The 26,913-nt window shown below is 32.1% G+C and overlaps 1 protein-coding gene across 3 annotated transcripts in view; it reads left to right on the top strand.

Moving 5' to 3' along the window:
- The window catches only part of LOC143239252 (multiple C2 and transmembrane domain-containing protein-like), a 65,238-nt gene extending 46,380 nt beyond the window's left edge, over positions 1 to 18,858 (top strand). Inside the window, exons 11-21 of one of the 3 annotated variants that reach the window (XR_013021088.1) lie at positions 437 to 578; positions 1,328 to 1,430; positions 3,793 to 3,894; positions 7,167 to 7,241; positions 11,222 to 11,341; positions 12,246 to 12,456; positions 13,557 to 13,610; positions 14,081 to 14,187; positions 15,527 to 15,636; positions 16,897 to 16,994; positions 17,792 to 18,753. Coding sequence is in view for 2 of the 3 variants with exons in the window: in XM_076480163.1 (XP_076336278.1) it covers positions 437 to 578; positions 1,328 to 1,430; positions 3,793 to 3,894; positions 7,167 to 7,241; positions 11,222 to 11,341; positions 12,246 to 12,374; positions 13,557 to 13,610; positions 14,081 to 14,187; positions 15,527 to 15,636; positions 16,897 to 16,994; positions 17,792 to 17,869 (1,118 nt within the window). In the remaining variant the exon portion in view is untranslated. Of the gene's footprint in view, positions 1 to 436; positions 579 to 1,327; positions 1,431 to 3,792; positions 3,895 to 7,166; positions 7,242 to 11,221; positions 11,342 to 12,245; positions 12,457 to 13,556; positions 13,611 to 14,080; positions 14,188 to 15,526; positions 15,637 to 16,284; positions 16,414 to 16,896; positions 16,995 to 17,791 lie in introns of those variants that run through there. The other 2 variants (XM_076480163.1, XM_076480168.1) reach the window with 2 other exon arrangements.
- The last annotated feature ends 8,055 nt before the right edge of the window (positions 18,859 to 26,913 follow it).

Below are 26,913 nucleotides of genomic sequence, written 5' to 3'. Positions count from 1 at the left end.
CATGCTCACCCTTTCAGCCATGGGGGCGTTATAATGTACGATCAATCCCACTCTTTGTTGGTAAAAGAGTAGCCCGAGAGTGGGTGGTGATGACTAGATTGATTTACTCGTTATGCTATCTGAAGTAATAGTATAAGCTTTAGGATATTATATTTTGCTAAATGAAGGATGGCTAGTGCAGATAGCTCTCATGTAGCTTTGCACAACATTCAAAAACAAACATCACTGTAGTAAGCAAACTGCGTATAGCTTTAATGAATTAGGGATTGGCCTAATGGCTTGTGACAGTCACCATAAGGCCAAAGAAAATATACTAGTTTTAGCTGATATGATTCAACTGGAAAACTTATTGTACTTTGTTATTTATTTTGCTAAGTTTTAAATGCTAAAATGGATAAGTTTAGTACATGTGAACATTTTTATGGCAATGTTTCAGTGTTCAGAGCTGAAGGATTGGCTGCAGCTGATATTGGTGGTAAGAGTGATCCTTTTTGTGTGGTGGAGCTTGTGAACTCTAGACTCCAGACTCATACAGAATACAAAACCTTAACTCCTGAGTGGAATAAAATATTCACATTGTAAGTAAAATACTTAATTCTACAGATTTATAGAAAAAAAATAAATGTAATATTTATGATGTAAAAATGTAATTATAAATAATATTAATTAATTCATGAGAAAAATTTGATATATCTATTTGGAAAAACATTTCCTGGTGTTGTAAATTTATTTCAGTATAAACATAATTTAACATAACTTTCAACACTTTGTATTGATCAAAAAATGACCAACAACAGATGTTAATCTAAGTATATCAGTAGTTGACAGTAATGATAAAAAAATATGGATTTAAAATACATCTATGTGTTTTATGCAGAAATGAACACTAAAAAAAAAGAATAAAAAAGAATCTAGCCATTTCTCATTGGTAACTTTTAGCTGGTACATAGTCAAACATAGTTAATGCCTGTCTTCAGTAATGTTCCATTTTAGGACCATTGATGTCTGGCTGTTTGAAAGATTTATTTCTCTGTTGATACTAACTTCTTACCTCTTACTGAACTGTAGGTTTTGGAAGTTTTTCATGAGCATGCTAATTATTTTTCAAGAGCAAAGATTGACTGATGCGTCACAAATCAGAATGTTTAGAGATGATAGGAAGAACATCTGTGTGATGTTGAAAATTAAAAAAGGAAGAATATATTGGAATAAATAAAGTTGTTGTAATTGTTATTGTATACTATTTCTACTTTAAGTTGTAAGAAATTCATCAGTTAACATTAATTATATTCTTTCTTTGTGTCTAATGTTTTCATCTTTAACAAAGCCAGGTTAAGGACATCCACAGTGTGTTAGAGGTCACCGTTTATGATGAAGATAGGGATAAACGTTGTGAATTTTTAGGGAAGGTTGCTATTCCTCTGTTAAAGGTAAAAGGTCATTTCCAAATCACTTCTTCTTTTTTATTGTTTGAGTTTTACACATTTTTAATATATAATAATAATGATTCCAAGTCATGGGTTTCAGTTATTTAACATTGTAAACCTATTGACATGTGAAATATATAACCAGTTTGGAAGTTTTTTTATTTATTTTGTCTTGAATATTATATTATAAAGGAAATTTCGAACACTTGTGTGTATCTTTTTCAAGACACAATATTATTGGTGAGATGTCCAACAGAAAATCTTTTCCTATTTTACTCTCTTGCCAACTAAAACTCTGAAAAAGTACGTCATAGATTGATTTACTTGTTGTGCTATCTGAATTAATAATATTAGCTTTTGGATATTATATTTTGCAATAACTGTGTGGTATTATAATATCACTTCACATAATTTGGTGTCTAATCAATGTCTGGAACTTGTGATTATTTACTATTATTACAATAAATGTAATGTTTCCATTCATTTTACAAATGCTAACGTAATTATACATGTGTGTAACAATTATTCTTTGAGAATATTTATCAACATGAAGTCATTTTATTACCTGGATCATAAACTTAATTTCACATTTATTCATACCAAGAATTAATAACCCTTCAGCATACATGCAAGTTAATTGTCTCTTTAAATATAAAACAAAATGGAGTGATTTTGATACAGTTTCTTCATAAAAAATTAAGCATTTTTCAACTAAAATGGTGATGTATGTTCCACAACTCCTGAAGTTTTGAAGGGTGTTCAAAGGGTCTGATAAACTTAAAAATTGCTGACAAGAGAATACATTTAGGGGCTAATTGCTTTTAATGCTGGGTGTCCCATCTTTTGTAGTTAAGTTACTGACCACAAATGCTACCAGTATTTTTAATAGCAACATATGTCTTGCTGAATGTAAATTGGCGGCTGAGATCGTAATCTGTACAGTTTAGGCTTTGTCTATTAATTTGTGCACTTGATTCATATTTCTAATGGGAATTCAAACTGAGCCCCCCACTAGTACAGTGGTAAGTCTATGGATTTACAATGCTAAAATTAGGGGTTCAATTCCCCTTGGTTGACTCAGCAGATAGCCCGATGTGGCTTTGCTATAAGGAAACACACAATTCAAACTGAATCATGGTTGTTGTATGGCAGTGGCATCCTGAAGGGTTCAAAGTACAAATCCACATAAACAATCATACCAAACAGTATGTCCATATCTTCTTTAAATGCTGTAAAGTATTGTGACACTTTCTTCAAGATTAAATATTTAAATAGATCAAACTAATGATAAAGGTTTATAGATAACTGCACAGAAAATATATTCATACTGTAAACCATTCAGAAGATCTTCAATGGCAGACTAATCACAAGTTTTTTTATCAACAGACTAGTTGAAATACAGTATCAAAACAGTTGAAACAAGATGTTCTATGTCACTGACTAGTCACATATAGTACTATACAAAAGTGTTAGGACAAAGTAAAACATTAGACTTTCAGGCTACTTTCAAAGATTAATGGAAGGTAAATTACAGGTGAAACATCAAACTTTTATTAATCTCCATATTTAGTACAACAGAAACTTTGTGGAAGTGTTTGAGTTCAGTAAACAGTTAATATTTTGTGTCCCACTTTTATTTTAATAACTGCAGAGAGGCTTTCAGGTTTTGTTACAACATATTTAATAAAAGTGTCCTTTGTGATGTTACTCCAAATGTCTCTAATACTTCCCTATACAATTTCTTTGGAAGTAACTTTTGTTTTGTCAGGTTTTTGACCTGTCAAATTCAAGATCTACTCAGTTGGGTTGAGACTGGGGCTCTGTGAGGGCCATTACATAATTTGAATGACTCCAGCTGTTTCTTTTGTAGCTAAGTAATTTCTGCACAAGTTGGATGGGTGCTTGAGGTCAATATCTTCTTGGTAGTAGAATCTTTTCCAATAATACACAAACCACTGGCTATACCATAATGAATCAGTACCTGAAGATACTTGCATGAGTCCATTATATTACATCCATCTGTTTTGCAAATATTTCCTGTTGCCTTGTTAAAAAACAACATCTGTAAACAGTCACACGCCTCCTCTTGTGCTTTGTGGTAGGTGCTATGGATTGAGGTAAAAATCTCTTACCTTTCTTTTACCAGGCATCCAACCTATGCTTGGAACCAAATACTTTAAAATTGGACTTGCCATGATGTATTTGTGAAACTAATGATTTTCTTGTTTTTCGTCAATGCTGTTATCATAGAATATTTTGTGGAAGATGACTGTTGAATGTTTTGAATAATATTTACCTTTTGTCTAAAGTGATAGAAGAGCAGGATTTAAAGATGTGTTGAAACAGTTAAATTATTTTTGAACAGATAAAGAATGATGAGAAAAGATGGTACGCTCTAAAGGACAAGAAATTGAAAGGTCGTGCCAAAGGTCAGATTCTTCTAGAGCTGGACATTATATATAATCCTGTAAGTTTGTAAACCACTTTTTGATATCACATTTTATTATTAGTTTAATATTTTATACTTTTCTCATTTCTTGAGTGGTTTCTTATAGAAAAATCAAATTATTCATAGTTGGGGCCAGTTATTAATATATTTAACAGTGCCTAGCAGCAAACAATTCCATGTAACTAGAGTATTAATGCTTCATTCTCTTGAGAGAAATTATATAATCATGCATTCACTTCATATGGTTCATTTGTTTTTAGACACTCTAGTAGGGAATAGGTGAGTTTATTGAGGTGTAAATCATGTAAGTTTCACATTTTTATTTTCCATCTTGTAGGTTTTTTTTTCAAATAAAATAATTCACTTTATTGGAACCACTTCAACACTCAGCATCCACATTTCTTCTCCCACTAGTTTATTTGTTAAATATTATCTGTTAATTTTTATTGGGATCAATTCAACTGATTAGCAGTAAGGTCTCATTACCTTAATCTGGTCTTTTCAGATCAGAAGTTATATTTAATTGCTTAATTAGTATTATCTTGTATTTCTAATCATTTTAGCTCTTAGACCACAAGTCAAACAGTTCTAACTTAGTGTGCTCTTGGTACCAACATTACAGTTTGTGAGTGTGGTTTTGATAACCTGACTACACTAACTTAGAACTATTTAACATGTAGCAAAAATTTTTATGGACACAACCAACTGGAAATTTTACACTTTGGTGTATTTGGCAGGATTTAAAATACAAATGTTGATTACATTGTCAGTGACACATTAGTTAAAACAATTTATGAAGGTTCCCGTATGAATGTTGACTAGGGAACAGAAGATTTGGATGTGGCCTACATAAATATTTTTGTTATGTTTCTCAGAATCATTGTATTTTATGTTTACCAAACTCAGTTGACATTTTTTTATTCTTCCTTCAGTAACATTTTGAAACAATGTACTTTTAAAAGTCTTTGTCCAAGTCATCAATAACCAAGTACTTGTTGAAAATTGGAAAAGGAGAGAAGTGTTTTGGTTCATAGTTAATAATATTCTCAGTATGATAATACTAAAAAAGAACAGGGTTATATTAGGAGGTTGAGATAAAAACGATGCTTTCTTTCTGTGACTAAGAGAAAAATAAAACACATTCTTTAAAAATCTCGTCGAACAAACTTATGTTTGAACTTGTGTCATCCTGACAATAATTATTATATATAAATTTATTATCTTGTAGTTTTTCATTAACATGTTCTTGCAGCTTTTTCTTTGATAAACATTTTCTCAGATATTTAACAGAATAATTTTTTACAGTATTTTCTGTTTATTATAAACATTAAATTCAGTATTTCCTATATTATTTACCAATTACTGGTACTTGTTTATAAACTTACTAAATAAATAACATCCAACTGTATCCAGCATATAATGAAGTTCAGTTCTCAAGGCACTAGAATCCCCACTCCTCACAATCCTGAAGTTCTTAATCTGTTCATGGTTAAGAAAAGCTTATTTTAGGATCATCAGTTAGCCTTTTTATAACCTTAACTGTATGACAACATTTATCACACACAGGTACTACCTGATTTTTCTCAATTTACCAACTAATGTTTCCTTCTGTTTTTACTGTTCAGTTTCTAAAAGTTGCCTTAAGTGAGTTTCCTGTTTTATTGAATAAGACCCCAGGGCTGAACATTTCATACTTTTTTTATATTACAGTTTCTCTTTACTTATCATAGTTACTGCTAATCCACTGCATTTAACTCAATTTTAACAAGAGGTTAAAGGATTTGTAATTTAAAAATGATGTTAAAAATAAACTTATTATTATGGAAATATGTATTGGTGTAATAATACTGGGAAGTTCAATGATTGCTTTCATTGCCAGTAGGAAACAATATGTAGATACAAACAAAAGTGATGGAGAAAGTTTAAGTTAATATACCAATTTAAATTATTAAAAGGGTGAATTGTGTTGCACTCTTGGTTTTACTCAGACAAGAAAAACCAGAATTCTTAGCAGGAATTTAAGTCTGAAAACTTTTCAACCCTCAAAACAGATTCTGGGGTATGAAAGACAACCCAGGACGGTTAGAAATAATTGTTTCACTTCATCTTTGGTTTTGCCAAGCTTTGAGCTATTTATATCACCCATTTAGAAAAGTAGTTATTGAGCATTTTAGTCATGCTAAGAGCTGCCAAACAATAACATATGGTAAATTTACATTTTTATTATTTACGTTACATCATATTTTGAAATATGAATAAGAGTATAATTAAATCCTTACAATTTAGTGTAGAATATTTTGCTTACAAAACACAATGTGCCATCAATATTATTCATGTTTGTTCTCCTGTCATTTTAAAAGTGAATATTCAGCTTTGCCTACATGTGCAGCTTTTCAAGCCCAGTGTGAGAAGTAGCTGACACAAACACGAGACAGTTGAATACCTGAACAGACCTCAGTTTGCAATACATATAAGATAATGTAGAGAGAAAGTGTGTTTTAATTATTGGATAATTTTATAACAAAACTGGCCACTTTTATTGTTGTTGGAGTCTGTATAAGTTTTTGAGTACATTTACTATATTAAAATGTTTATATTTTATATGCTTTATAAGATACCCTGTAAATGGAACTTCACGTTCTTTAATATTGAATTTTGTTTGGTCATTTCTTTGCCTTATTCCTACTGTTTAATACATGTGCATGTGCTCCATGCAGTTCTGTTGCCATGCTTTTGCACATGAAGTTGGCATTTACGAAGAAATTTCTTGTATGTCAGTGTTTTTCAGATTTACGTCAATGTAAATATCTTACAAGGTTTACATTTTATTTGTCACTTTGTTGTTTTTAAACCAGTATAGTTGATGTATATTAAGTATTTCTTAACTTTACAATTAGTTTTAGTTTCTAAATTAATTTTATCAAGCTTACATGTGTGTACCTCATTCAGTGTAGTTGAATAGCCAAAGATACCATGTCTTCATTTACTTCAGTTGTAATTAAAATACCCATTTTAATGTTTATTTAATGCTATGTGCCACAAATATTCATTCATATGAAAATGTTTTTAATCTATTATTCATATTATCAATAACCTTTGGTAGTCTTGGTTAGTACAGTTGTAAAATAGATACTTTCTGGAACATGAGATGCTCTTTAATGTTCACAGATATTTCTCAGTATGACAGTTTTTTCATTTATATTTTATCTTGTTAAAAAAATTGAAAAAAATTCTTAACAACATAAGGGTATTTTCTTTACCAATATTTATGTATTGATTTTTTTTTATAGATAAAAGTAGCTCTAAGAACATTCAATCCAAAAGAAGTTAAGTATATGCAACCTGAACAGAAGTTTAAGCGATCGGTAAGTTTTGTTATCTTCAGCTGATTGAAATTTTTTTATTTGTTTATTGTTAAGTACAAACTACACAATGGGTAGTCTATGCTGTGCTCTCTTCAGGTATCAAACCCTGGTTTTTAGTGCAATAAGCCTTCATGATTATCATTGACCCATTGGAAGACTTGATTGAAGTTGATTGTGTTTTGTTTTTTGGCATTCTAAATAGTTCATAAAAATTAATTGATGTAATTTAATGGACATTTGAGTTTTTCTTATTATTTAAAAATATTCTTGAAATGAACAGGTTGGTGTTAAAAATAACTTTGTAGTTGTAATGTTTGAGTTTCGTATCCAAAAGTTATTATAATATGACAAATTAGAGAATATGCCTACAGAGTGTTAAAAAATACAAAAACTGATCCTAGACTCGTTTAAATTACAGAAATTCTAATTTAATGGTGATTAATTTTATACTACTGGCATATTCACTCTTGTACAACAAATTATATGCAGAAACCATATTTATAAATCTCATGCTAGACATAACTATAACTTTTCAGGCTATTTTGAATAGAAGATAAAGCTATACACTTACAATATGGTTCAGTCAAGTGTTAATTTCACATTTATGACTCAAGTTTGATTATAGTCAACAGGTACTTTAGATCTGAAAATAAATTTATATCATACTAGCTGCAGTACCCATCCATTGGACAATTGAAATAAAATCTTGTATATAACAAATAATAGGAAGTTGTGCTTCCATTGCCTTTCTTTAACACAGTAAGTATTAAAAGTGTAATAGAAGAATTCTAACAACAGTGGTTACATAGTTCATTCTAATGCTGAGGTGTATACAGAATTGGTATTTTTTTCTGAAATTATACGGGAAGGTCGAAACCCTCTCCCTGCCCTCTCGTGACCTTCCTCATGTCATTCTGTATCACCATGTCAAGTTTGGTGCTAGTTGATTAAGAAATGTGGAATCTTTGAGGAACAAACACCAACACACAGTGATGTTTGTTTATATAGACAAATGTGTAAAAGAACAGGTAATTTACTAAATGAAATAAATAGAAAACAGTTTTACTACACTTGCAGTATGTCTTCATACCTGATTAAAAACAAATCTTATAATTGTTAAAGAATTAAAGGTCAAATACCTATTCTGAGTTTTATTGAACATATGATGGAGTCAATTAGCTTATGTTTTAATAATTTTGTTTCTTCTTTTGGCATTTCTTTCTTTTCAATCGATATTTCTAACAAATATGTAGGTAGCAAAACCCTGCTTATATTTTACTAAAAAGTGTTAAGTTTGTTTTCCTGCTAAAGCAGTGAAAAAACTCCTTCAGTTCATGTAAATAAGGCTTTAAATATAAACCTTTTTTTAATAACAGTTTCTCACATATACTATTGAGATTATATATGTGTATAAGTGCTTCAATTCTTTAATGAATGAAAGAAATAAAATCACTTTTTCGATAACAGAACAGTTATCAGTGATGGGGAAGGGAATAGCTAATAAAAACACTTCTCTATTGCAGAACATTCATCAGTGATAGGGGGGAAAATAGTTAATAAAAACAATTCTCCATTGCAGAACATTCATCAGTGATAAGGGAGGAAAATAGTTAATAAAAACACTTCTCTATTGCAGAACATTAATCAGTGATTGGAGGGGGAAATAGTTAATAAAAACACTTCTCTATTGCAGAACATTCATCAGTGATAGGGGGGAATAGCTAATAAAACTTTTTTCTATAACAGAACACTCATAAGTGATAAGGGGTAAAATAGTTAATAAAAACACTTGCCTATTACAGAATATTCATTAGTATTTTGGGGGAAAGAATGGCTAATAAAAACATTTACCTATTAAAGAACATTGATGGGAAGTAATGAGGAAAAATGGTTTTTGAGATAACAGAAAAAACCTTCCTACATTTACCTTGTCTTACAACAGGAGTGTGATAATTATTTTGTAGCACAGGAGTTGAGAGTTGTTTATTAGATTGGAAAAAGAAGGAAATAAGTTGTGTCACAAACAGAGAAACTGAAAGAATCTGTAGATGAAATTAACCTATGGAGGGAAAGATCTTTGAACAGTTATTGGTTGGATTGGTAGATTAATAGATAGTTAAGTAGAACTCATCGTGGAATCTAAAATGTCATCTCCAAGCCAGAAGACAAGAACAATTTATGTGAAAGTATTCAACCAGAGGAGGTAAAAAGAGAGCTTACTAAGCTGGTATTTGAACTGATAAAATCAAATAAAACCAAATCAAATGGTTGAACTGATAGATAGAAATAAGTGAACTGAAAAGAACTAATATAAAAGAGGGGCAATATTTTTTAATTATTTTTTTTTAACCCAGCATTTTTCAAACAGATAAATATACTGAACATACAGAATAGATGTTTGGGCTTATGATTGATTAAGTAAGTAAATATACTGAACATACAGAAATAGATGTTTGGGCTTATGATTGATTAAGTAAGTAAATATACTGAACACACAGAAATAGATGTTTGGGACTGAACATGCAGAGAACGTGGAAAACGAAGATGTTATTTGACTGATGATTATATATATAACTAGAAGGCTTGTCATAGAGGTCAACAAAGAGGAAGATGATAGACCAATGGCGTAGTTGAGATATAAATTGGTTGGCAGAGAGGGTGGAGGGAAAGAAGTGATTAAACAGTCAGTAAGAAAGTCAGTTGTTAAGGCAGACTGTGTATGAAAAAACAAAAGAACAGCATATAATAATACTTAGAATAAACACGAATGGACAGATAGACACGTAGCCATATAAGCATGTAGATTGTTGTACTGTAATCTAGTCATTGGTCACTTGAATAAACTTATAAAAGAGTTGGAAGGAATTGTGCCTGTGCAAATCTACAGTTTTAATTATCTTATTTGTTTTAAATTGTTAGGTATTATGGTTTAAAATAGCCTGAAACTGGGTTAAATTGTAATTTAAAATTTAAATGTAGAAGTTAGTTGAATGTAAAGATGTGCCAAATTTATAATGTTTACCAAAAAGATTGAAATACGCAATTTTTTTTTCTTAGTACAAATATATTTTAACATTCAAATAATAGTGCAATTTACAATAACAGTTATTACAAATAGTGATTTACATTCAAAAGTTTTACAAATTTACAAGCAATATTGTATCTTTTATTCAATCTGGAACTTCCTTGATATCTTATCGAGGGTTCACAATTAGCAAATTAATTCTGAGTTAATATAAGTACAATTCACTTGATAGAAAGCTAGCTAGCTCCAAGTTGATCACAGTCTGAGTTTTTCACCACTGAATTTACATGGTTTGTAATGTTCGAAATATATAAGTGTTTCCGGTCAGTATTTGAAGTTCCTGATTAACAAGTGTTAATAACTGTTATAGCTTCCAAGGTTTGTAATGCACCAGTTTTAACAAGCCAACAGTATATACTGTCTCTTGGAGTCTCACATTGTTTCATAAGCATTAGGTGAGATTTCAGAAATTTCAGCTAAAAGAATAATACTGACACATACATAGATGTATACATTGTTGATTCATTGTTGAGAATCTTTTACAACTTTAATGAATATGTGAGATTCAGCTGTATGAGTTACATGCATTTCTAAATATATTTGTAACTGAAACAAATGTATTAAAATAAATATATAATACAGGGTGTTCGGAAAGTCACTGTGCAGTTTTGTAATTATATATATATATATAGTGCACAGTGACTTTCCGAACACCCTGTAGTAAATCTGTCACGAACTGAATAGTGCTTGTATTCATTCTAATGAAACTATACATAAAATAATGTTTTAGTATACTCAGTTACAAATAATGTGTTTAAAGAAATGTTTGGTTACTTAGACAAGTTTGCTACTTTTTCTGACTGTGGTTCAGGTCTGTATTGACTTATGTTTTAAGTTTTATCATCAGTATTAAGTTTTAAGATGTTCTTCTGCATTTGTTCTTATTTCAATACAGATATTTATGAGAAATGTACAAAGGATAAAAACAATAGCACTGGATTTTGTTGAAATAGCAAAATTTCTAAACAGCTGTTTTCAGTGGGAATCTGCTCCACGGAGTATCGTAGCTTTCATTGTAAGTTTTAACATTTTTGGACCTTTGATAGCAAGATTTTATTTAACACAGTCTTCCTTTAAATATAATACTTGTCTTAATATAAAAAAAAAAATTTTTGAAATTGTAGAAAATTTTTAAAAATTATTAAATTTATTCTAAAATTTGTATATAATTATTTTTATATTATAACTGAATTTATTATGGTTGTAAGTGAGTTAGAAATAAGTATTTAATTACTTGTGACATACACAAAAAAGTAAAGTTTTCTGACAGATAAATTTAATATTTTCCCCCCACGTATCTGTAAAAAATTAGACTATTATAAAAAAAAAAGCAGTACATTAGTTATGTTTTGTTGCCAAAATGTAATGATATTCGATGTATTCTGTGTGTGATACCATCATTTTATTTTAACACTTTCTAATTTTCTGTTGTTGTTTTTTTTTTGTTTGTTTAAATAATTACTTCAGTTTTGGTTTCTGCACAACCGTGTTACTTATTTGTGAGAGAGATTTAAATCTTGAAAACCGTACAGCAGAGATAATTAATAGTTCATTTAAACATATTTATTTCCATAGTGAAAATATTGTGGACATGTAATGTTAGGTCGTTAGGGTTACACTAACAGACGAATGGGACAAGATGATGTTCCCCGGTATTGTTGAGACTTATCAGAAATATATCTTTTTCGAAGCAGTGACTGTGTAGTTGTATATATTTGACTTTTGTTGTATCTAAATAGTTAATAAGTGGGACAGTCTGCCTAGGTGAACGTTTGATATATTTACATTCCATCAGGAAGCTGTAGTAGAAAAATTTTAAAGTTTCAATACTTTTCAGAAGCTGTTTGCAAAAATATAGTTTCAGGTTTCCTTCTTAGTCAGCTTGAGTTAGATATTAATGGTATGTGTATTTTAAACAGACCTTCCTTGTGATCACCTATACCATGCAGCTGTACATGATGCCAATCATCCTCCTCCTCATCTTCCTGAAGAATTACATCATCATTACTATGACAGGGCTAAGCTTTACAAGTCGTGATGAAGAAGAAGTATTTACTGTGGCTGTTTTAATCTTACTAGACATATTAGTCAGAAATAAGTTTTTTAACTTGAAAGATATATCAATCAAAAGTAATTTTTTTAATTTGATATATTAATCAGAAGTAATTTATTTTTTCTAGTTTGATAGTGTTAAGCTACATGGCATACCTTAAATTGTCAGGTCTCAAACTTTGTTATTTTCATTTAGTTAATTAATAACCATGCATACGTTTTTTTACAGCAATATCCTGTAATTTTTTATTGGGAATATCCTATAGTTGAACATGAAATGTCCCTCTATAACAATTTTTCTCTGAGAAGCAGTATTTCTTACCTTTAAAATTTCAGAATAACTAGTGAACTGTTTTATTGAGTAGCAAAATGTTTACTTTCTGTTACTTGGTCAAGTGCAAAACAAGATGGTTAGCATGCTGGATTTGTTTATGTTCCATCAGCAAAGAAAATAAATAACAAGAATTCTGTTTCACACTTTGGCACTGTTTATGCATAATAAGGGTAAATGTCAGACAAGGCCTGACATGGCCAGGTGGGTGAAAGCATCGACTCATAATTTGAGGGTCATGGTTTTGAATCCCGTCGCACCAAACATGCTCGCTCTTTCAGTCGTAGGGGCATTATAATGTGATGGTTAATCACACTATTCATTGGTAAAAGAGTAGCCCAAGAGTTGGCAGTGGGTGGTGATAAATTAGCTGCCTTCCCTTTAGTTTTACACTGCTAAATTAGGGACAGCTTGCACAGATAGCCCTCATGTAGCTTTGCTCGATATTCAAAACAAGCAAGCAAGTCAAACAAGAGTAGCCCAAAAGTTGGTTTTCACTCTTGATGACTAGTCTGTCAGTTCAAAATCAAACATGGCTATAGAAGATAGCATTTAAGTATGTTTATTTAAAGGGACAGTGGTTTGCATGCTTTCTAATGAAAGTATAAACATGACTTGTGTTAGCAAGTAAACAAAACATGAATTTAATGTTATACATTTTATCATCTGACAAAAATTATCTTTAAATCTCTTGCAGAATCTTCAGTTTACTTCATTCTCTTTCATAAAGTCTCATAATTTGTGCAGTTTATTCTTAAGCCCTTTATAGTAGTTTAATTTAATTAACTAATAACTTGCATCAACTTATGTAATTATTTACAACACGTTATCTCTTCTGTTAATGTAGGATGTTGATGATGATGATGATGAAGAAGATGATGAAAGTAAAGATTCTAAGAGTGTAAGTAAAGATAAGATGAACAGTTTCAGTTCTTTGAATACATCACTGAATTTTGGATGTAAAAACAAAGAGTTTTGTTTACTTGCTTCACATGGTCACCAAAATGAAGCATATGGTGATTGTTGATTGTTACAGAACTTATTGCATGAATGTAAGTTTCAGTGGTTGTTGAATAACGTAATTAATTTATAGGGTACACACAAATGTAGAGGTTCATAATATAGTAAATGTTTTAAAATGCTGTCACATTATGGAACCAAAGAAGAGCCATGTAAAAATATTTTATGTGCTGTTGTTTTCTAAGGAAAAAGTTCTTTGTATGTTTTTGATTATAGAGAAGCAATATCTTTCTAGTCATTTAAAACTCTTTTGTCTTAAAACACTTATATTGGCCTTATTGATATCTGATGTCTATGTGTAACTGTTTGCTTAAAACATGTATTTTAACCTTTGATGCTTTGCTTTAACAGGAAGAAAAGAAGTCATTGAAAGAAAAACTTCAGGCAGTTCAAGATGTAACAGCAATGGTCCAAAATGTCTTAGGAGAAATTGCCTCCGTGGGAGAGAGGGTTAAAAAGTAAGTCACTTTTGAAAGTTTCTGTCTTTGTCGTAACACAGAAAACATTTTATCACGTAATCCTTTTGCGACAGGACTTTGGCTAGTGACAAGGCCATGTCATTGCATTGGTTGACTTGCATTCAAAATTTTATTGAACTATTATTTTATTAATTTATGTCACTAAGTTTAGAACAAAATCGTAAATTATAATTCAATCTTTAATATTATATATAAGTTAATTTCTTAACTTAAAAGTAAATATTAAAAGAACCCACCTGAATATAGATTTTAGTGAGTCACTTGGTAGGTTGAAAGCAGAACTGGTTAAAATTAGATACTTCTGATGTCAAAATACTAAATCTATAGTTTTGTACAAATAAGTAACTTGCATTACTAATATAGACAAGTTATTTTGCTGAGATATGGCTTAGGTACTAAATCAAACACAGTGGCCCCGTTCACTTCTTTCCATTTTTAGAAATGGTCCCTTATATACCCTTACTACTATATATGAGTTGTGAATAACCAATTGACAACTCAGAGTGTCCCCTTAGTGATTTTCTCAGTCATTTAAATCTGTGAAAAGGCTACAACATCCTTTTGATCCAAGATTTCAAGAAGGTAGGTTTTTCTTTAGTCTGCTCGAAAGTTCATAATTTTGTTTAAACCTAAATACAGCTTAGTTACTAAATTGAATGAATTATAGTGGAATTCTATATTATCAGTATATATATGATTTTTTGGTTATTCAACTGTGTATGTGTACATATAAACCTAAAAAAAAATTTCTTTATTATCTTCCATGTACAAAATTTTAAAAGGCTTAGCAGTCTATGTTCAGCAGCAACTGAATTCAAAGGTTGTAGCTAGAAGAGATAATTGTTTCATAACTTATTTCTAAATAGTAATAATCTATATAAATATATGTAATGTATAATACAAATTAGTAGTCCACTGAAATACAGCCTAGACTGAATCAGTTTTATATTGCTAGATAGAGTAACATGACTGCATATACATCACATCAGTGCAAGTTATGTAATGTTAGCTGGGCAAGACTAGAAGGCCAATATAATAAAAAATATTAAATATATAACATTATAAAACTTAAGTGAATATTAAATACCCTATAGATTGGAAAGAGGTTTATCAAACATAATTTGAAAATAAAAATTAGTCTGCTCAGTGAACAAAAAAAGTTAGAAAATTTGTGTGAATGAAAGACTATATATACTACACTTTCATTTAGGAAAGTCTGACTTGAGTAAAAATGCAGTTATATTATTAAGTTGTGGGATTTCTCTCTATTAGTTATTATGATTGAAAATAATATGCTTTGTTTTTATTTTCCTTGCAGTGTTTTCAATTTCAGTGTACCAATGTTATCTTGGTTAGCCATCCTTGTACTAGTGCTAGTGACATTGGTGTTGTATTATGTTCCAATTCGTTACTTACTTATGGCATGGGGTGAGTTGATTTATGATTTATTTTCACATTCTTTAATGTTATTTCACAGTTATTCTTCTTAGTGTAAATTTAGAGATTTTCCTTTCTTCTTGAAGTGTAAATAAAAATAAAAGTTTAAATTATAACAATGTACAGCTGGGGATTTGAGAGCATCAACCGGCTTTAGAATAAATTGTAATAATTATCTGTTTGAGAAACAAAATTATGTACGTGTGTGTGTGTGTCTATATATATATATATATAATTATTATTAATAATAAAAGAAAATTCACAAGCTTGTATGTTTTTGTAAATGTAACACTAACCCCTAATTTATATACACCAATAGTCCTAGCACTGTGTGAGCTTTACTTTAAGATTACATGTGTGGTAGTTGTTTTTCAGTAGAGAATTTCATTGTGGGCTATTTGCACTGCATTCACTGTGTGTAATTGAACTATGATTCTTAATGTTGTAAAGTTACCACTGATCCAGCTAGGCTGGTATTTTCAGGTCACACTGATAGGTCTGCAGGAAAATGGGAAATGGGAAAGAAGATATTTAAAAAAAAAATAATTCTGAGTTTTTTAATAATGGAGTTCATGAAAATAAATAGAGAAATTGGTTACAATGATACAAAAATACAGCGAATGATCTTTTATTTTCAAGCATGAAGACTATATATGTACCTGTTTTTAGACCATGAATAGTCATCTGTACCAGTTCGTAAATTATGTTCTCCCTAAACTGTCTTGTTTGAGATTCTGGTTAATTGATAACAAAAGACTTACTGAAAGCATCTAGTACTATCCATGTGACTGGTCATTCCTGTTCAAACATAATGAAGTTTATAACCTCTATACGTACCTGACTTACCACTGAAGGACACTGCTATGTATTTCCATGTAAGTATAACTGTACAGCAAAACTCCCATGAACAGACCAAGTGTTATCTCAAAAGAATAACAAAGAACATTAGGTAACTATAATGAATGCAGTTAGTAACTGTCGTATAACCACATGCTACTAGAAAACTACTTATAGCTGAATTAACTGCCAAATTTCAGAAGTATTTATATTAAAAGAAGAAAGTAGAGAATGCCTGCACATAAAATTCTGCCAAAAAAATGCAACTGTTTTTTAATAAGAAAATACTTGCTTTGATTTAGAATTAGTATAGTTATCACATGTTAATTCATTTGCTCAAAATTATTTTTATTTTACAAAATATTTAAATAATCATGAAATATTAGATTCTTAATATACCTTTTTTAACTGTAGGAGTCAACAAATTTACCAAAAAACTGCTCAATCCCCATGCAATTCCAAACAATGAACTTTTAGACTTTCTATCCAGAGTTCCAGATAATAATGAAGAGGTGATCAAACTTTATGTATTTTCAAAATCTCATTTTTTTTTCTTTCTCACTTTAAACAGTATTTTTTATCTCTCTGCATCAAATGAAAATAATCTATGTTCCTTCCAGTGTAAATCTGTTTCTTTTGTTTTTACTTAACCATTATAGAAAGAATTATAAAAATCTATATATTTAAGTGATTTCTGATAAGTTTGAAATTTGTTTTAACATGTTTTTTTAATGTTATTTTTAAAGATGTTTCAAAAGTTTCATCACTAAAGAGAAACTACAAATCAGCTTTTTTACAATAAAGCATTTCTCATCAACTAAGAAAATTCAATCACTATTATCTAGGATTTAAAAAATACATAATTATTCTATACATTATCAAAGTAGCTAAGACTAACTGATATTATCTTATTCTAAATTTTACTGGTTCCATGCTATATAACTTTTCTTCTTACTTGAAGCTGGTCTGTTTTATTATTCCAATTATTGAAATCTTTATTTGTATACGTAAGTAAAATAAAGTGGGCTGCTTGAATCAGGTACTTAATTTTGTCATTATCTAGAGTTGTCACTAGATACAGACACGTGAGACCTGTGCCATGAAAGCAAAATACAAAACCATGATTAACGTCATACTGAAATGTCAAAAATTCCTACATCTATGGGCCTAAGACCCAAATCTTTTAAGTACCTAACAGAGACTCTGTTGTTATCTACACATAAATGATCTGTTGTTAGCATGTTAGAAATGACAATAATTCTTTTGCATGACAGGTTTTAGGATTATTTTGCCCTTTCTTTTATTTCAGATAATGTTCAAGGATATTCGACCATGTAGTTCTTTTGCAACAGACTCGGTAAGAAAAAAATTAAAGAAAGCCAGCTGAACTTTTATAGATTATCAAGAAAATCAGTTTTGACCTTATTCACCACTGTACTATATAGTAACTTTCAACATTATATTTGATGCCTGATTAGAAGGTTATTGTTATTACAAAATTGTTTTCTTTTCGCAGACAATAAGAGTTTAAAGATTAATACCAATTAAACTTCTAGGAAGAAGGATCAGTCTTGTCAACTTTGTCTGTTTCATGTAAATTGTGTTCAGTGTTCATATTCAATATTTTCAAGAGTGTGGATAATGTCTTCATTACCATTTTTAAATAAACAGAAATTTGTAGGCTTAGCTCTCCACTGTTTCAAACTCTGATGCCTCTACAACTTTATGCATACTGTAAAAAAAAACTTATTTCTTTGAAGGCTTCTTTAAGATATTTTTGTATAGATAATGTGAAAGTATCCTTAATGTCGCTTTTACTGTTTATAGACTGAGATCTGTCAAAGCATTACGATAATCAATTTACAAATTAAGAAAGTTTCTTATTGTGTTCTGTACATTGCTAGTCTTTTGCATCAAGGCAGTTATCATTTTCATAACTTCTAATTATCTCGATTAGTATTGTGTGATACGTGAAAAGACTTATTGGTATTGGGAATTTGAATTAAGCATTTTTTTACCATTAATCTAAATCACCTTTCATTGACAGTTTGTACTTAATTTTTTTTTTGGCGAAGGAATTAAATACTGTGTTGAGATAAAGATGCAAACATTTTTTTCCTTGTATTTCTGTTTTATGACATAATTAAAAATACGATGTATTTTCCCAAAAAATGTAAGTATACTTTTTTGTTATATTGGGTAGAGATTTTGAAGTGAAATTGAGTTTAGCCTTACAAAAGTTTATATAATTTATATTTAGTAAAAAAAAAAGAATTAATAAATATTTGTAAGTTTGTTTTATATTCAGCTTTTGGTTTTTCAACTAAAAAAATTACTATTTGTAAAACACATTAAAAAGACAAGTATGCTATGAAAATATTCTTTTTTCAGTGTTTTTATTATGAAACCTCAAATAAAAAGACGTGTTTCAAATGTATAATGTTAGGTGCTTAGGTAAATATAATTCTGATATGGTACTTCCCTCCTCTCAGAAGATTAGCTATGCCAGTGCTGCCCTCTATATGCGAAATGTTTCTTTATATATGCCACAAGCGTTCTACTCTCCTCTATTGTAATCAAGTGATTCCAGTGTATCTGTCATGTGTAGCAGCCTGCATCATTTCTCCACCAATAGGAGCATAGTACACTCATGTGAAGCATGTAATTCCCTCTATGTACCTCTACCAAACTATCCCTCCTTCTTGACAACACTTGAGTTCAGATCTGCTGTTTTGTTTCTTTATTGCTATAGGTTTGACTTTGATTTCCTCGAGAAGCAATTATTTTTCCTTGTAATTTGATTAATTCATCCCACTTCTTATATTCACTTTTATTGATTCATTCAGGTTGCTTTATTTCTGCACTTGAGTTTAGTGAAACCTTTCTGGGCAAGGAATGTCAAAGTTCACATTACCATTTCTGGGGTTACATCAGTGACCTTGGGCCTCAGGTGTGGGTGTCCAGGCAATGAATTTATCACCTTTTATAGGTCAGGAGATTGAATGTTACATGGTCCAAACTTTATCCCCAGACATTGCAAAGGCTTTTACAGAAACTGCTGAGCCTTTTTTGGTTGGCAAGGTCTTTGATTGTCTTATCTGCCTTCAGATTTCATTAATCATTTTATGTCTAAGGTTTGTGATGGTTTATACCTGTTATCAATTTTTTATTCACAAATATATTATAAAACCTCTGGTTTTTCCTTCCCTGTTTACTTCCCTCCTCCTTGAGATCCTGTGACCAACTGGGGTCTGTCAGAAGCTGTTCGGAAATTGCTCTCACAGAACCTGTTTGCCACACTTACAGGGGTTTTTATCCTCACCTATTCGTTGTCCTCTAGAAAATTTAAATTTGGTGGTCAGTAACCAGTTTATTTTGCCTTAGCTGCATCATATAACTACCCAAGTTCATCATAGAGTCTTTTCTTACTTAGTGCTGTTTTTTTTCTCTAGGTTTGTGGATCATATGAAGGAATGTCTTCAATGCTTGCTTACTTACTTGCACATATCAATTTCATCTCAGTTTTATCCTTATCTTTGATTTGTTCATCTAGAGGTGGTTTAACATATTTGGGCCCTTCCTTTCTGATCGTCCAGGCTGTTGCTTGTCGTCTTCTTGCTCAGGAACTGCAATTTTGTTATTTCATGGATGTTCTGGCTTCTACTGGCTCATTCTGTACAGGAATTAACTATTTATACTTTGTAGCTACTTTTGTGGTGGCTAGGGTGGGCTGGTTAGTGAAATTAAAGAAGCTTGTTCTCATTTCCACTCAATATGTTGTCCACTTGATGGTCTTTTTGACAATACTATCACTCAAGCATTGCATTCTCCTTCAACACTTAATTCAATGGAACATTTGGCTTCCCTCCCACTCTCAGTTCATTAATTCACTGCTCATGAGGTTCTTACTTTTGAGGTTGTGGTTTTACATCATAACACTGGTCCCTGTTTGTCTTGCTCATATGAGGTTCCTTCAGTGGGCATTTCACAATTGATTGAACCTTGATTGAAATTCTCTTTTCACTTCTAATTCCATTCCTCCTTCCCTGCAAGATGATCTGTATTGGTTGCTGGATAAAACCCATACATTGTCAGGTGTGCCTCTTCCGTCCTTGTGCCCATATCTACATCGTTTCAGGGATGGGGAGTATGGGTCAATCACCAATTAGCTTCAGGTCAGTGGTTTGTAGACAGTAACACTTTGAATATCACTATTCTTAAACTTCTGTTCATACATTGGCATCATTTCCTACTTCTCTCCTGACATTGGCTAGAGAAAATTCCTTTGGATTCTATGGTGGTCGCATATATCACCCACCAAGGGGCACCCAGTCCAGAGATCTATACTTTTCGAAGTTGGATTTCTTATACTGGGGTCATGCACGTCACATTTGCCTTATTGGATGTCATGTATCAGATGCTTTCAATCTGGTTACAGATTGTCTTTTGCACACCAACTGTGCATTACATCCCCTCATTTTTAGGTATCTTTGCCACCAGTGGGGCTCTTCCTCTGAAGATGACTTTGCTCCAGGTATCAACACAAAGTTGACTCTATCTTTGTCATATGCATCTCATCTACTGACTCCTGGCTGCCAATGCCTTCAACATGGATTAGTCACACACTTATCTTTATGTGTACCCATCCATCTAGTTGCTTCATTGGATGATTTATCTTATCTAGTTTGCCTGATTGGTCCCGCTTTGTCAACTCAGCCTTGCTTTCCAAAGTTACAACAACTGCTCCCCTGTTTCTTGTCTACTTCTCCCCCACCATGGCCCTTGTGGAGGAGATTTCTCACCTAGCTCTTCAACCTTAGATATTCATTCTTCTTGCTTTCTGGATGTTGGATGGCCTTTATCCAATACCTTTAATTTCTAATATTATAGAATGTTTACTTCCACTGCTTTAACCATGCTTGTATGTTCCTTTCAAATACATTTCCCTCCCTGGCATCCCACCCTTCTCTAACAGTTTATTTCTATAATCCTATATTCTCTTGATTTACCTCCATTTGAATTATTTCCTTGTGTTCCATGTTCCACCTTTACTGTAAAACATATTTTCTTCTCTCAGCCTTTTTTCTTCATTTTTTCTCCCAAAGACCTCAGCAGTTCACGATGGCTGTTCCTCCCTTCTCCTATTTCCCATCTTCAAGTTCAACCAGATCCTCATAGGCTTCTGCTTCCACTCAGGGCTCTTTGTTGTTATATAACCTTTATTCATTTTTGGGGTACATATTCATGACCTTTGATCCCCTAGAAATCCTCTTCCCATCATAATCTTTCACCTTCTTCTTCACCACTTGGATCTGACTTGTGGCTCGATTGGTCTGTTCTTCCCTACCTTCATCCTGCTGGTCTTTGTTTCAGTTGTCCTTCCATCACGTTTGACACTTTACTCTTTCCCTTGCCTCTCATTTTTAATGTCCATTGCTGTAGATGCTGCAGAATGGCACATGGACCATTCCCAGTATGTTCACCTCTCACTATCTGCAATGTTTCTTCTTTTGCTGGATTTTTGTCTACCACCTGTAGCTATGCTGAAAATTTTGGTGGCAACTCTCAGGGATAAGTTTTTATTCATACTTTATTTTTTTCAGGGTCCTTTGTATACATTTTATTACATGGATCCCTCTATGGAGTGATGCCTGACCAGGTATTCTTTAATTCTAAATCCTCACTGTATAGCCATGTTAACTTATGCTTTATCTTTCATGGCTTCATGCTCACTATTGAGATGGAGTGTTCCACAAGATTGTTTATAGGTGAAGAACCTATTTTATTTTAAAAGTCCATCCTTCACCTTTTACCTTTCCATGCCTGGTCTTCATTTAGTCCTTGTTTCACATGTTGAATAACTTCCTTATTAGCTAGTTTCTTCAAATCATTTTCCATGGAGGTGTACCTATACAAGTGGAATGTATTTTTCCTACCCTCATGTGCATGTTGGTACCCCATGGGCAGGTTTTTGATTGAGAGTGAACCAACCAATTTAAGTATTCACACAGATTTTCTGTCTTCTTCCCTTCACTTCCTCTGTCTGTGTTGTGGGTTAAAGTAGTGATACTTGAGATTGTTGTAGCTATTCATCATACTATCTTAATATGGGGATGTTATTGGAATTTGAATGGTCCTGCCTGTTTCATGGATGAGGGAGTTGATTTCATATGATAGACATTTTTTCAGTACTGGTTGTCAAGTTCCCAGATCTATAGCTGAGAGCTAATCTTTGTGTCATATCCAGACATTAGAGAATCAGAGTAGTTCTCAATTCCCCAGTTCTCTGGTTTGAAGTGAAGATGTTGTGATTCTCATCCTGTCTTCACATGGATGTTGATATTACTTGAGAAGGTTTTGAATGTAGTGAACTTACTGAGTGTGGTCTGTCACACTTCAGCCACTCTAACCCAGGGGTGCATCCTTGTTTACCCATTTTCTCACTGTGGATTGAGTTACAATACTTTTCTTTGATTAGGATCACTTTCCTACCACATTCTCTCTCACATTTTCTATCTTGATATCTTACACATTCAACACATGGGCAAAGAGTTTACCTAGCTCAGAAGTGGTTTGGTTCCCCTCTTAAGATTTTCCAGTCTGAATTTATCATTTACAAAGGTATCTTAATTAGTGTGGGATTATCGCTAATCTTGTGAGGGAAGGGAAGTTCTGTATCAGAAGTCATAATTTTCCTGCAAACGTAGTTCCAATAGGTACTTCTCTGTAGTAGTAGTTCCAACGTAGTTCCAATAGGTACTTCTCTGTAGTAGTAGTTCCAACGTAGTTCCAATAGGTACTTCTCTGTAGTAGTAGTTCCAACGTAGTTCCAATAGGTACTTCTCTGTAGTAGTAGTTCCAACGTAGTTCCAATAGGTACTTCTCTGTAGTAGTAGTTCCAATGTAGTTCCAATAGGTACTTCTCTGTAGTAGTAGTTCCAACGTAGTTCCAATAGGTACTTCTCTGTAGTAGTAGTTCCAATGTAGTTCCAATAGGTACTTCTCTGTAGTAGTAGTTCCAACGTAGTTCCAATAGGTACTTCTCTGTAGTAGTAGTTCCAATGTAGTTCCAATAGGTAGTTCTCTGTAGTAGGTACTTCCTGTAGTAGTAGTTCCAATAGGTACTTCTCTGTAGTAGTAGTTCCAACGTAGTTCCAATAGGTACTTCTCTGTAGTAGTAGTTCCAACGTAGTTCCAATAGGTACTTCTCTGTAGTAGTAGTTCCAATAGGTACTTCTCTGTAGTAGTAGTTCCAATAGGTACTTCTCCAGTAGTAGTTCCAATAGGTACTTCTCTGTAGTAGTAGTTCCAATAGTTCCAATAGGTACTTCTCTGTAGTAGTAGTTCCACTTCTCTGCGTAGTAGTCCAATAGGTACTTCTCTGTAGTAGTAGTTCCAGCGTAGTTCCAATAGGTACTTCTCTGTAGTAGTAGTTCCAACGGTAGTTCCAATAGGTACTTCTCTGTAGTAGTAGTTCCAAGGTACTTCTCTGTAGTAGTTCCAATAGGTACTTCTCTGTAGTAGTAGTTCTTCTCTGTAGTAGTAGTTCCAATAGGTACTTCTCTGTCCCAATAGGTACTTCTCTGTAGTAGTAGTTTCCAGGTACCTCAATAGGTAGTTCCAATAGTAGTACTTCCAATAGTTCCAATAGGTACTTCTCTGTAGTAGTAGTTCCAACGTAGTTCCAATAGGTACTTCTCTGTAGTAGTAGTTCCAATAGGTACTTCTCTGTAGTAGTAGTTCCAATAGGTACTTCTCTGTAGTAGTAGTTCCAACGTAGTTCCAATAGGTACTTCTCTGTAGTAGTAGTTCCAACGTAGTTCCAATAGGTACTTCTCTGTAGTAGTAGTTCCAATAGGTACTTCTCTGTAGTAGTAGTTCCAATAGGTACTTCTCTGTAGTAGTAGTTCCAATAGGTACTTCTCTGTAGTAGTAGTTCCAATAGGTACTTCTCTGTAGTAGTAGTTCCAATAGGTACTTCTCTGTAGTAGTAGTTCAATAGGTACTTCTCTGTAGTAGTAGTAGTCCAATAGGTACTTCTCTGTAGTAGTAGTTCCAATAGGTACTTCCAATAGGTACTTCTCTGTAGTAGTAGTTCCAATAGGTAGTTCCAATAGGTACTCTCTGTAGTAGTAGTTCCAATAGGTACTTCTCTGTAGTAGTAGTTCCAATAGGTACTTCTCTGTAGTAGTAGTTCCAATAGGTACTTCTCTGTAGTAGTAGTTCCAATAGGTACTTCTCTGTAGTAGTAGTTCCAATAGGTACTTCTCTGTAGTAGTAGTTCCAATAGGTACTTCTCTGTAGTAGTAGTTCCAATAGGTACTTCTCTGTAGTAGTAGTTCCAATAGGTACTTCTCTGTAGTAGTAGTTCCAATAGGTACTTCTCTGTAGTAGTAGTTCCAATAGGTACTTCTCTGTAGTAGTAGTTCCAATAGGTACTTCTCTGTAGTAGTAGTTCCAATAGGTACTTCTCTGTAGTAGTAGTTCCAATAGGTACTTCTCTGTAGTAGTAGTAGTAGTAGTCCAAATAGGTACTTCTCTGTAGTAGTAGTTCCAATAGGTACTTCTCTGTAGTAGTAGTTCCAATAGGTACTTCTCTGTAGTTGTAGTTCCAATAGGTACTTCTCTGTAGTAGTAGTAGTCCAATAGGTACTTCTCTGTAGTTGTAGTTCCAATAGGTACTTCTCTGTAGTAGTAGTTCCAATAGGTACTTCTCTGTAGTAGTAGTCCAATAGGTACTTCTCTGTAGTTGTAGTTCCAATAGGTACTTCTCTGTAGTAGTAGTCCAATAGGTACTTCTCTGTAGTAGTAGTTCCAATAGGTACTTCTCTGTAGTTGTAGTTCCAATAGGTACTTCCAGTATAGTCCAATAGGTACTTCTCTGTAGTAGTAGTTCCAATAGGTACTTCTCTGTAGTTGTAGTTCCAATAGGTACTTCTCTGTAGTAGTAGTTCCAATAGGTACTTCTCTGTAGTAGTAGTTCCAATAGGTACTTCTCTGTAGTAGTAGTTCCAATAGGTACTTCTCTGTAGTAGTAGTTCCAATAGGTACTTCTCTGTAGTAGTAGTTCCAATAGGTACTTCTCTCTGCTCAAACTTCCCACCCTTACTATCCACATACTTCCAGTGCTTCTGTTTTCTTCAAAATGGTGGTTTGATTGAGGTGCATAGAGAGAGTCACATAAGTGTATTATGCTCTTATTGGTGGAGAGGTTATGTATGGTGATTTACATAAGAGACATGTTAGAATCACTGAATTCAAGTAGTGGGGAACAGAAGGCTCATGGCATGCATAAAGCAAAAGTATGCATATAGAGGGCAGCACTAAACAAAATAGCTAATCTTATGAGACCAGTGACATACCTATAGGAAATACATTTTCAGTATAAGAAAATTATAACTTATAAAAACAAACATGTATTTTATACACACCATTCGTTTATTTACACAAGTTTTACAAATACAATCCAATAGTGAAAGTATTGGTTTTTTACAATGTATTTATTTATATTTGTATATTAAAATAACTGCTTTTGTTATCTTAGAAAGTAAAATTTAAATCCATAATCTTAACATGTTTTCTGTTTATTTTTTTTGGAACTGTGATTATATTTGTTAATAATATTTGTCAAGATTGGAATTGATTTGTCAGTGAAAAATGTCTTGCAACATCATAAAATTGTGAAGAACTTTATGAATAGCAGCATTTTATGTACTTTTACTTTATATGTGTGTGTATATATGTAATATATGTATATATGTATGTGTTTCTTGTTCTCTTTAAATACAGAGTTTCATTATTTATGCTTCTAATAGAATATGCAAAGATGATTTTTTTTTTAAGTATATGCTACTGAATGGTTCCTTTAATAATTAATATTCTATTGCTTATAGGGAACCATTAACAAGAAAACGAATTAGCGTTTGAATGAATCTCTACATTTTCAAATTGGCCTTTGTATATTTTACTTGCTTAACACACAAAGAAATTACTTGTCCACATGGAATCATTGGCACACAAAAATTATAATGATTCGGGTGCAAAGATTTTTATGAAACTGTGCCAAAAAAAATTAATTATAGAATGCAAAAAAAGCAACACTTTGTTTAAGTTTCAGTTACAAAACAAAATTTAGGTTTACATTTGGGTAAGTCTGGGTGGTTTTCGTGAGTCTTTTTAGCACAGGACAGCAATTTATCTTTGTGTTTTTAACTTGTAAGAAAAGAAATATAAATAGTTAATTTTTATTCCTTAAATATTCGTGTGATAGCTAGAAAGATCAAATGAAATGATATACTGTATTTGCTGGTGTATAGAATGATTTCTGACATCACGCAAGACTAGAATATTACTTCTGTAAAGAAATTCCTAGAAGCTATTTTTAAACTGTGCTAACCTGTACTGTAAGTACTCAGTACAGCAACAGTGTGG

Source organism: Tachypleus tridentatus, chromosome 2 (genome assembly GCF_004210375.1).
Source record: "Tachypleus tridentatus isolate NWPU-2018 chromosome 2, ASM421037v1, whole genome shotgun sequence".
Classification (NCBI taxonomy): Eukaryota; Metazoa; Arthropoda; class Merostomata; order Xiphosura; family Limulidae; genus Tachypleus; species Tachypleus tridentatus.
This window is presented reverse-complemented; position numbering and strand designations above follow the sequence as displayed.